This window comes from Hetaerina americana, unplaced genomic scaffold, assembly GCF_022747635.1.
Source record: "Hetaerina americana unplaced genomic scaffold, ioHetAmer1.1.p SCAF_39, whole genome shotgun sequence".
NCBI classification, from domain to species: domain Eukaryota; kingdom Metazoa; phylum Arthropoda; class Insecta; order Odonata; family Calopterygidae; genus Hetaerina; species Hetaerina americana.
In genome coordinates, this window is record NW_027286974.1 from 4,700,099 (window position 1) to 4,712,598 (window position 12,500).

Sequence of the window (12,500 nt, forward strand, 5' to 3'; positions counted from 1 at the left end):
TGACGAAGGTCTGTTTGGTATGGGTGATGGTAGAGTTCACCCAGTACTAAGCCCGACGGCGTGTGAAATTCACACATCAGGGTAGGGGGTCCAGTTCCTTTCCCTGTGCTGGTTATCGTTTCCCAGGAAGACCTGGTACCCCGAAAAATCACTTTAGCTTGGGTGAAGCTGCAGGTGCCCAGATTGCCTTGCCTGGGAATGGAACCCGAGACCCTCCGGTCAGCAGTCCAACGCTCTACCCACTGGACTACCACGACCCATATATTTGAATATATATATATATATATATATATATATATATATATATATATATATATATATATATATATATATATATATATATATATATATGTGTATATATTGACGTATGTTCAGAAATTACCAATGTTAATTGGTCTATTCTATATTCCGTACTGTGGTATTATCCTTTAAAATAGCATAGCACTTCAACCAAGAATTACCTTGTTCCTTGCAACCGTTAGAGCACATACCAGGGCAATATGCTCAGATCCGCTTCAAAGTAACTTGGCTTTAATATTACAGGTGGTGTTTGGGGATCTGTAATGAGAAAGTTAAAGAGAGGTGTTATTTTGCTCTAGTTAGACCTCATTTTGAATAAACCCCAAGGATTTGGGATACTAGGGAGGAATAAAGAGATATAGAGAAAATCCGCCAGATTCGTCACAAAAATTGTTGTACTAAGAACAAAAGCGTGACAGGTCTCTTAGGGGATTTAGTCACCTGAGATACGAAGAGAACAAGCGAGACTTAGACTTTCAAAAAGGTTCAGAACAAACGAGTTTAAATATGACACTGAAGGAATTATAATGGCCCCACACTACTTAGGTAGATCAGACCACAAAGATAAAATGAGGGACATAGATTCCAGTACAGATATATAAACAAATACTCAATATTTCCCCGAACAATCAGGTATCATAATAGTAAAAATAAGTCATCATACATTTAATTTACGAGTCGGAATGAAATTAAAACATTTCAAAGACAACAGGTATATTTGTAGGTGCCTGTGTATGCTAGTTGGTAGTTTGTGTGTTTTCATTTGTGAGATGTAAAGAGTTTTTGCTTGAATGCCTACAATTTTTTGTTTGTGGACTGTATAAAATTGTGGCTTTTGCATGCAGTTTTTTTCATAGATACGGGGTAGTGCCCTAACACCCCCCGCCACACGCCCTTACGGCGACTTGAGGGGTATAAACATAAAATTATAATTCTATTGGCGATGCTCTATTGATTTGTTGGACAACACTCGTTACTGAAATGGAGATATTATGCTTCTTACGACGTAAGATCTGGTGCTTTCCCGGTGTATTTGCTTGATGAAGTTTTCTCGGGTAATCCACCGGGTCTTCTTACGACCTTTTTAAGACTGACTTAATTAAGTAGCACAAAAATCAAGGCAATATTGTTTGAGAGATATAATGCTCAAGTTTGTGTTGGTGACTTTTCAGTGATTTCTTGCATCCATTAAAAGCAAGTGATAACTCTTATTATATATTATATGATAAACTGTACCTTTCTGACACAGTTGATTCCCTTCACTGCAGCGGCTTCAAGCAAGCGAGTGTACGTAGAATACTGTCTGAAAAAATATCAATAATATGAATATTAATGAATGACTAGGAACATTTTCTGCGATAAAATAATCAATTTTCCTCAACGAGATAGCATTTCGTCGTTGTTGATTACAGAGAAATGATATTTTATAACCCTTGCAACACACGAAAGTCTTCATAAAACGGTTAAGAAACGGATAATGCCAAAACTCATGGATGACAATGGGATTTGGAGATTAAATTTAGCAAATAACTCACCGCAATACTGGGTTTTCCCACTCTACAGGTGGACTGAATACGCTATAAGTTGGCGAAGAAAAATGACAGATGAATAACATAATTCGTGCGCACCACCATGCTTTCTCAGTTTACCCTGTAAGAAGCCCATGGTCTACATTCGTGTAAATTAGTGCTGAAATTTCTTTTAATCTAGTAAGAATTACAGGATTGACATTTGAAACAGAAAACAATTCGTATCTGGAAAATTCCGTGACTCAGTAATGGTATGAGATACTTAGAAATGAGTGAAATACCATCGCATATCATTCAGTACGAGGGAAGTAATTATTTCAGAATAAGATTAGTGTTATCCCTGCTGAGCGGAAAATCCATTACAATATCGCAGATTCGTCATAATGATATTAATCCAGGATTAAGTGGTAATGAATTTTGTGAATATTGTCACAATAATCGGTGTGATCATGTGTTGTTTTGATCTAATGATTTCTTCAAATTTTAGAAGCGGAAGTGAATGTTGTGCGACTCTTGGATAAAATAACCAATGGATCCCACATCCACGTTAACGAGACAGGAACAGAGTTGAACTTTCGTCCCGGACTGCTTGTTGGTGGAAAGGTTCATCACGTTTGTTCCAATCAAAGGGGTATTGGCTATTACCTGGAAGTCCTCTTATGTTTAGGTCCATTTTGCAAGGTTCCGCTAGACGTCGTCCTTCGAGGAGCAACAAATCACAAGGTTAGCTCAAATTGGAACAAATTTCTCGCATTATCTATTCGTGAACGCTGTCCTACTACGACAATTCATTCATGTATTTTCAGTTGGATCCTTCAATTGAAGCCGTACGATCAGCTTCACTACCAGTCATTAAAAAATTCTTCAACTTTGATAATGACATTGAATTAAAGGTAGTAAAGAGAGCTTTGAATCCAAACGCGGACGGAGAAGTAATTTTCAAATGTCCGATTTCTCGGAAACTCAAACCTGTTCAGGTAAATATAACCACGTTCGATTGTACAATTCTTTAACTTTAGATTTTTAATTTAATTCTATTTTTCAGATCACCAAACAGGGAAAAGTTAAAAGGATAAGAGGTATTGCCTTTACGACAAAGGTCTCTCCCGCCATAGGACATAGGATGGTGTTTGAAGCCAAGCGGATATTAATGAAGTGCATTCCTGATGTGTACATTAATACAGATCACTCGAAAGGAGTCAAGTCTGGGACATCGCCAGGTATTTGAAATAGGTGTAATACATACTATCATTACATTATGCTTCAAGAAACGTAAAAGATATATTCAATGGGTAAAACACGGATGAATTTTTGCAATCGCCGTGAAAGTAATGGTGTAATACGTATACTCTGTCAAATAAATACGCGAACTTAGGCTTAATAAACTTAATTTTTCAAAATTTAGGGTCTACTTCGATTGTGTGCCCATTTCAATGCACTTTACTTTCGTATGGCCATGTCTTCTTATATTCCATCTTCTTTTCCGATACTGTTAAGTTAAGAACCCTATTGAAGTCTACTTCGGCAGTTTTCCGCTTTTTAGTTTTCTCGTGTCGTTTCTTTGCTTTATTATTATGTCTTCCACATATCTTGTGCCCCAGTGACATACGATGTCCCCAATTATCACATTTTAATGCATTTTATGGGAATAGGAAAAAGTCGCAAAAGATCTAGGTAATTTAAGTATTTACCGGAAACTACGGCGACCAATCAATGCTGAATGGAGCATAGTCTGAAGGATCCATCATTCGGTAGTAAAATAGAAGTGTGTGTGGTGTTGATTTTTATAAATTCAATTAATCGGCCATCATTCCGACATTTTTTCGACAATCGGTAAGAAGGACAAAGGACCGCACACGATCAATGTTGTTGTCGTCAACAAATGTATGGTATGGTAGGTCGTCGTGGCCTTGCTACGCCTGTGTCGTCTTGTCGGCTATCTTTGAAACGCTATAGTTAATGGTTTCCGGCGTGACTTTATGGAATCGATTTTCATTTGAAACGCTAAATCCACTTAAAAACGGACGTTTTCTTCAGGGCATTACCACCGTATTTTACCGTAAAAAGCTTGATTTGTTGATTAGTTGATCCGTGATTTCGTCAATTTCCAATTTCAGACGAAAAAATAACAAGCACAACAGAAGCTAACATAACTGGCTCACAATACACACGACTCAACGATCCGCTAAGCACAAAGATGGCTGGCTCCTCATTGGATCTTAGAAGCAACTAGCAACGCTATACAGGGTCGCACCCAAAAGTGGTAGGACTGATTTTTTTACAAGAATTTTATTGACGATATACTTACATCGACTTAATAATCTTCAAAGTATGCTCCTTGAGCTGCTACACACTTGGTTTAACGTTGCTCCCATTCCCCGTACGCCCACTGGGAGTTTTCTTTGCGGATGCCGTTGATGACCCTCGTCGAAGCCTCTTGAACGGCCTTTATCGAATCAAAACGTCGTCCCTTGAGCTGTCTTTTCACCAGGGGGAAGAAAAAGAAGTCCGGTGGTGCCAGATCGGGAGAATAGGGTGGGTGCGGCAACGTGGCAATGCCGTATTTGGCCAGGAGCTGTCTGACGACGAGCGTGCCATGGCAGAATTTTCGGCACCATCTTGGCGCACACCTTGCGCATGGCCAAATCCTGTGAAATAATGCATTGGACGTTGGATGCAGACAGACCCAACTGGTCTGCAATATCTTCACTGGTTAAGCGTCGCTCTGTGTTCAGCAGTGTCCTCACTCTGTCCACATTCGTGTCGGTTCTTGCCGTCCGGAGCGATGGTCGTCTTCAACGAGCTCCCTACCCTCTTTAAACAACTTGTGCCGCTCAAATACTGTGGAACGGCTTAAGGCAGTGTCCCCATAAGCCTGCTTGATCACATCGAGGGTCTCAGTTGCCGTCTTCCCGAGTTTCGCACAAAACTTCATGGAATAACGTTGCTCTAAATATTCAGATTCATTTTGTTTTTCGACGTGGATATAGAAACTTGCTTCACTAAAAACGGTGTCCTCACTCAACGACAGCCCGCAGGCGACTGAGGTTGGTGTCGGTCTGTTGCTAAGAGCCCCCTCCACCTTACCTTACCTCCTTAGTTGGGAGGTTTTTCAGTTCATGTAATGTCTGCAAAACACTGGTACCAACCGATTGTCATGACTAAAGCCTTCTGAAACTTGCAGGTTTTGGAATAATCTTGGTTGCCGAGACGACGGAGGGTGTTTTCTTCACCGCGGAGGCAATGTCGTCTCCAGCTTCTCCGGGCAGCCTTCCTGCAATTCCCGAAGACCTGGGAAGGGAAGCTTCCTTGAGACTTCTTGAAGAAATCCACAATGGCGGATGCGTCAGCTCATGCAGTCAATCGCTGGCGATTTTGTTGATGTCCCTGGGCGAGAAGGATGTTTCTAAATTTGTTACGGGACCTCTGACGCCATACTCGTAAGTATATATACAAACAGTTCGCCCTGATGAATGCATACAAGAGGGGACCCTAAAATAACAGGAATGATGTCATAGATTCTTTAGTTCTCAGTATATTTACATTTAATTAAGTTCGCTTTCAAAGTATTCCCCATTGACCATAATGCACTTCTCCAAACAATGCTTCCACTGTGCGAAACATTTCTGGAATTCATTATTCGGAATGTCCTTTATCAGCCCTCTAGTGATTTTTGTTTTAACTCCTCCTCCACAGTGTCAAAACGCTCTCCTTTCATGTCCCTTTTGAGTCTGGGGAACAGAAAGAAGTCACAAGGAGCTCTGAATCCGGTTAGTATGGGGAGGTGGACAATGGATGCCATACAGTTTTTTGTCAAGAACTGCATCATGGAGAGGGCGGTATAAGCCAGCATGTTGTCATGATGGAAGAACCAGTCGCCTATGTGCCAAATATCTGCTCTTTTGAACTCCATGACAGTCCAGACATCTCGCAGAGTTGACCATAGGTTCGCAGGCAGTCTTCGCAAATGAGGGCATTGATTTTGTCGACATTTTCGTCAGTTATTAATGTCGCAGTCAGGCGAAAAGTATTATGGGCAAAGCACTACACTCTTTTAAATCTAAGATACTAAGCAAATATCTTGAGGAGAATCCAAAGTCATTCTGGTCCTATGTTAGTAAAATACACGTCCCACTGTTCACTCTTTGAAGACGGAAAATGGAGAAATCATTACAGATAGCGTGAAAAAGGCAAATATTTGAAACTATTTTTTCCAGAGCGTCTTCAATTTAAAACACAAAAGCACCAAACGATCCTCCACACCCACCCGGGGAACACATGAGCGATCTTACACTGAGCAAGCAGGGAATAGTACATCTGCTCCGTAGTATCAAAGCACACAAGGCACCTGGTCCGGAAGAAATACCTGCTGGAATATTAAAGGAATTAGCTGAAGACATTGCCCCGTTTTTACATATTGTTTTTCTAAAATCGATAGAAGAAGGCTCAGTGCCTCGCGACTGGAAGCTAGCCCATATAACTCCCATCTATAAAGGCGGCGATAGGGATAAACCAACCAATTACCGACCCATTTCTTTAACATCGATCTCTTGTAAAATATTGGAACACATTATTGTCACTAACATTATGAGATTTCTTGATAGTAGGAAAATACTAATCCACAACCAGCACAGATTTAGGAAAAGCAGATCTTGCGAAACACAACTTGGTCTCTTCATTCACGATATACTTAGATCGGGAGAAAACAACACACAAGTCGATGCAGTATTCCTGGATTTCAAAAAAGCCTTCGACAAAGTCCCACACAATAAATTGTTACATAAACTTAAATACCATGGAATCAATGAGAAAATAATTAATTGGATTAGAGACTTCTTGTCGAATCGCAAAGAAAAAGTATTCATAGATGGGTTGTGCTCAACGGATAGAGATGTAACTTCAGGTGTCCCCCAGGGAAGTGTAATGGGGCCTCTTCTGTTCTTAATATACATTAAGTCGATGCGATACAGTAGACCTATGGACAGCATCGTCACCATAATAAACAGCCTTCTAAACTACGATTAAATCTCAGTATAGAGTCACTTTTTAATAGTCACGCTGTTTAAACTCGCCATGTTGATATATATATATAGCACACAACACTAGAACACATCTCCGATTCTTTATCCGCTTCTCAAAATACTACGCTGAATGAACAATGTAATGACCTCAAACCTGCGCATGCGTGTTGAGAGGGGGGAATGTTACTTCCACGTGTCAAAAACCAGGAGTGCTTCCGAAGGTCATTTTGTTTGTGGTGTCTACAAGTATGTGTTTGCATTAGTTTTCTAAATACACTGGATGAATACAACAAAGTCTAACCTGCACATGCGTGTAAATGGGGAATGTTACTTCCACATGCCACCAGACCAGGAGTGCATCCGGAGGTCATTTTGTTGTTGTGGTCTACAAGCATTTGTTTGCATTGGTTTTCAAAATACAGTGGATGAATATAACGACCTCAAACCTGCTCATGCGTGTTGAGAGAAGGGAATGTTACTTCCACATGCCACCAGAGCAGGAGTGCTTCTGAAGCTCATTTTGTTTTTGTGGTTAACTATGCTATTTAAGCGAGGTTCCGCGATATTAAACTTAATGATAATTTTAATCACTTTAATTGTTTCCTCTTTCTCTTTTTGAATTTCAGCATCGCAACTCTAAGGCATTTGGTCAAGTTCTTTGCCCTCACGTTCCAAATAGAGCCGATCAGAGATGAGGACGAGGACCTCGATTTGGGCGCCAGCAAAGTTGGTTTGACGTGCGTTGGCGTGGGTTTGCGCAACTTAAACAAAAGGGTTTTGTGATACGACGTCTGTTGTGTTGTTGGCTTCATTGTGACATTTGTGTTTGTGGGAAATACTTGATGTGTTTTGTACATCTCAATGGAGTGATCATCTCCCAAAAATTTGTGAAATAAAACTTTTATATCATTTAATTTAATCAAAATGATGCTGTGTAATCTATTCATTATTGTTAGAACAGTACTTAATCCTGTAACAAAAGCAAACTAATTGAAATTAACATGATTACTATTGTTGGAATGTGTTTTGAAGTTAAGTGTGGTTAGTTTATTTTGAGATTCATACACGCTTAATTCTGAAAGTTTCAATTTACAAAAAAAAATATTTATTTTTTGAAAAAATTTGCTCAAACTCTTAGAATTCTTCAAAGTACTCTCTCCTTTGGCTTCTTACATATTTTTCCCAGTAACTCTGCCATGACCAGTATGCAGTTTAGGACAGGTTATTTAAGTCTCCAGAAACTTATATAGTAATTAATTTGTAATCCCATTAAGGATATACAGGGTGCGTTCTGTAAGTAATGCAATTATTTTTTGAATTAATTTATTGAAAAGATTTGATCAAACTCTTAAAATTCTTCAAAGTACTATTTCCTTTGGCTTCTTACACATTTTTTAACAGCAACTCTGTCACAACCAGTACACAGTTTAGGACAGGTTATTTGAGTCTCCAGAAACTTATATAGTAATTAATTCGTTATCCCATTGAGGATATACAGGGTGCGTTCTGTAAGTAATGCAATTATTTTTTAATGTAGTTTATTGAAAAGATTTGCTCAAACTCTTAAAATTCTTCGAAGTACTCTCTCTCCGTGGGCCTCAACACATTTTTTTCCAGTGAAATTTTGTTGCATAAACACAGCACAGTTTAAAATTATTATTCGTCACATTTGTGATTAACCAATCAAGACAAATATATATTACACAGATTTTCTCCGAAAATAGAAGTAGTTAGGGTGCATTCCAAAAGTAATGCAATTTTTTAAAAATTAATTCATTAAACAGGTTTGCTCAAACTCTTAAAATTCTTCAAAGTACTTTCCCCTTGGGCCTCAACACATTTTATCCCGTTGAAATTTTGTTGTGTAAACACAGCACAGTTTAAAATTCTTATTCGTTTCATTTGTGATTAACCAATCTAGACAAATAAATAATATTACATAAATATTCTCCGAAAATAGAAGCAGTTAGGGTGCGTTCCGAAAGTAATGCAATTGTTTTTAAATTAATTCATTTAACAGGTTTGCTCAAACTCTAAAAATTCTTCAAAGTACACATCCCCTTGGGCCTCAACACATTTTTTAACAGCGACCGGTACTTGAGATTCATACACTTTTAGTTCTGAACATGATTACTATCGTTTTATTAGATCGAGGCCATGCCCCAAAAGCCTCTAGAACATTCCACAGGGCTTATGACCATGTTTGGTCGTATTGATGAGCTGTGGTCGCCCCTACCCCCTCGAGACAATGCCTTTTCCCAGCTGCTACGGCCACATCCGCCGAAGCAGATTCACACCAGGTGCAGGCAGGCAGTGGAAAAATCCCAACATGTGAAGTGCACAGCAAACAAATAAACCTCCTCACAAAAGAAAAATGAATCGGGTCGGGAAAAATAAGCCGGGGCAAAACAATATATCAAGCCTTAGTTTCGAAGTCATAACTGTTTAAAAAGTACATATTTTTCCACCTGTGATCACACGTTTCAGTAATTCTGCATCTTTGTCGAATTCATTTGAATTACTCCTGAGCAAATTCAAATTCTCTGCTGTTTTTGTTAATCAAAATTCAGACATTATAATGATGATCGGTAAGAAAAGCACAGGGACCATTACACACACAATCTATGTTGTCTACGTCAAACACAGGTGGTGGTTGATGGTCGTACCGGCCTTGCAAAATACTAGTAGTATTTATGGGAGGCTGTGACCGACATCCTGAGGTCATATGCGCCATAGGGGATGGACAGGAAAGGATGAAGGGTGGAGAGAAACCCGGTGTCAGCATTAGATTACTATTAATGAGGAAAGGCGCCAAGGGGTCAAACAGTTTAACGTCCCATCCGACGGACGGTGTAATCACTCAAAGTGCCCTCCACAAAGCACACCTCAAGTAGAGATCGAGATACCCTCACTGAAAAATACTCAACACCACCGGGTTTTGAACCCGGGCCCTCAGGGTGGGAAGCCAGTACGACAGCCTCCGTGCCTTCTCGATCCCTTTGCAACATAAATGGTCCCTGTCAACTATCTTTGAAATGCTTAATTTACTTGAAAACATTTGTTTACTTCTTGTCCGAGTATTATCACCTGTCTAATGGCTGTCAGTACATTTCAGTTTCATTTATTATGATAACTTTTACCACCGGAATTCAACAAAATTACTTGATATGTTGATTCGCTGTTCTGTGATTTCGTCAGTTTCCATTTTCAGATGACAAACAGTAAAGACAAGAAAGGAGAACAACATACACTATGAAATAACTGGCACAACCATACATACTCACAGCTCGATGTTCCAACAAGCACAGAAGACAGCTTCTCATTGGGTCTCAGAGGCAACTATAGTCGTTATAGTGGGTACGGGGCTATATAGTCCGCGTTATGGCCACGAGATTGAAATAGTTTGCTTAATCATTGGCCAGACTTCATACTTTAGGAGCATGTTTATGGTATGGGAGGGATTATACAAATATTTACGACTGAATCCACTTGGATTAAAGAAATGAAAGATTTGTCTGCTTCCAAATAATGTTTATTTCTCCACGACTGCAAGAGCCATTTCATAAATATCCACATGTGATCTAAAGCAAAAAATAGCTCGAGCATAATAAGCCATTTCATTCAAACACTCTTTTGTGTTTTTTTCTTTTGAGACTTCATCAATGCCGGCATTCATTCCGGGTCTCCTCCGTCTATTTAGAAATTTATGAAAGAACATCAGGTATTGGTGTTCATTGAATGTTGAGCAATGCGTTGAGAATTTATGAAACTCTCAAATACACTTGTTGGTGGCAATTAATAATAATAGTAAAAAAAATTGGTTTCAATCTCATCGTGTCCCATACGACCGCACACGTATATGGGAATCCATCCTTTGATTTTTAAATGCACTTACTGCGATAACAGCCATCCCTCACACTAAAGGGAAACATTTCCACATGGCATTCTTTTCAGGAAGCCCCATGTATGTATGTACATGTAATATATATATATATATATATATATATATATATATATATATATATATATATGTCTCCGTATACTGTGTGTATATAGATATATATGTATGCCTGTGTATATGTACGTGTAAGTATATTATTTTCTATGTATATATATATATATATATATATATATATATATATATATATATATATGTATATATACATATTTGTATATATAAGTATATATTTATATTTTATATACATATATATGTATATATATATACATATTTGTATATATATATATTTATTTATATTATATATATATACATATTTGTATATATAAGTATATATTTATATTATATATATATATATATATATATATATACATATATATATATATATATATATATATATGCATGTATGTAAATATATATGTATATGTATGTATGTAAATATATATGTATATGTATGTATGTAAATATATATGTATATGTATGTATGTAAATATATATGTATATGTATGTATGTAAATATATATGTATATGTATGTATGTGTATATATATATGTATATGTATATGTATGTATGTATATATATATGTATATGTATATGTATGTATGTATATATATATGTATATGTATGTATGTATATGTATATGTATGTATGTATATATATATATATATATATATATATATATATATATATATATATATATATATGTATATATATGTATATATATGTATATATATGTATATATATGTATATATATGTATATGCATATATATGTATATATGTATATATATATATATATATATATATATATATATATATATATATATATATATATATATATATATATATATATGTATATGTATGTATGTGTGTATATATATATACATATATATGTACATATATAAGTACCTATATATGTACATATATATGTACATATATATGTACATATACACACAAACTATATATATATATATATTTTTTATATATATATATTTTATATATATATATATATTTATAAATATATATACACACACAGAAGAAGATGTTCATCCGAACAGCATTCTGAAAATAAATTGCACACGCTTTCAAATTTCACCCAACATTTTAGTTTTACTCGTAATCACCTCCAGCCAATTACAATCCTTTGCCACTCTTTTTAAGTTTCTCTCACACCCCCTCCCTCCCTCTCCCCCCCCCCCCACCTAACTTGAAGCACAGATTCCCACGAAGAATACACAGCCAACAACAACGCACGTCACTTTAAAATAAACAAAAGTCACAAGCGCCACCCGAGAACAAGAGAGGCGACGATGTCCAAACGAAGCGATGTCCAGTGGAATGGTAACGCAAAGGATTAATATTTATAATTATAATAAATACTATAAACATAACAGGATTACATAAATAAACAACGATTGATTGAAAGTCACAATTTCCATTCTAACGAGACATAGCTGTACAGTGAAAATAATCCAGGGACAAAATTCGCACTGATTACGTTCAACGTTGTGAATCAGAGTCGATATCCCGACGATCTTTCTCGGAATATAGTTATGTACACAGAGAAACCATGGGAAAGAATGTCCGGTCTCTACAGAAGGATACGGGGAAAGAATTTAAGTCCGAACGTAAGGAGAACATGAGAAGATCTGTTGAAATACCCACAATCAACAAGCCATCACGTTTCAATTCTTCCCG

At 37.1% G+C, this 12,500-nt stretch overlaps 2 protein-coding genes and 1 long non-coding RNA gene across 3 annotated transcripts in view; 1 reads left to right on the plus strand and 2 right to left on the minus strand.

Annotated features, from left to right (window-relative positions):
- The window catches only part of LOC139691713 (uncharacterized), a 10,178-nt gene extending 8,325 nt beyond the window's left edge, over nt 1-1,853 (minus strand). The window contains exons 1-3 of the long non-coding RNA XR_011701672.1: nt 1,836-1,853; nt 1,537-1,603; nt 462-558 (exon numbers count right to left, since the gene is read on the minus strand). This is a non-coding gene — a long non-coding RNA (uncharacterized lncRNA). The remainder of the gene's footprint in view (nt 1-461; nt 559-1,536; nt 1,604-1,835) is intronic.
- An 83-nt stretch (nt 1,854-1,936) lies between these two features.
- On the plus strand, nt 1,937-7,769 carry Rtc1 (RNA terminal phosphate cyclase 1). The gene is made up of 6 exons (XM_071589559.1): nt 1,937-2,236; nt 2,317-2,552; nt 2,636-2,806; nt 2,875-3,049; nt 5,014-5,269; nt 7,477-7,769. Exons 1-6 carry the CDS (start codon nt 2,083-2,085, stop codon nt 7,631-7,633), a joined length of 1,149 nt encoding a protein of 382 aa, XP_071445660.1. The 5' UTR covers nt 1,937-2,082; the 3' UTR covers nt 7,634-7,769.
- A 4,251-nt stretch (nt 7,770-12,020) lies between these two features.
- LOC139691698 (uncharacterized) overlaps nt 12,021-12,500 on the minus strand; it is a gene marked incomplete at its 5' end in the record, with an annotated part of 18,390 nt that continues 17,910 nt past the window's right edge. The window contains one exon of the mRNA XM_071589542.1: nt 12,021-12,500. This exon is cut by the window's right edge and continues 783 nt beyond it.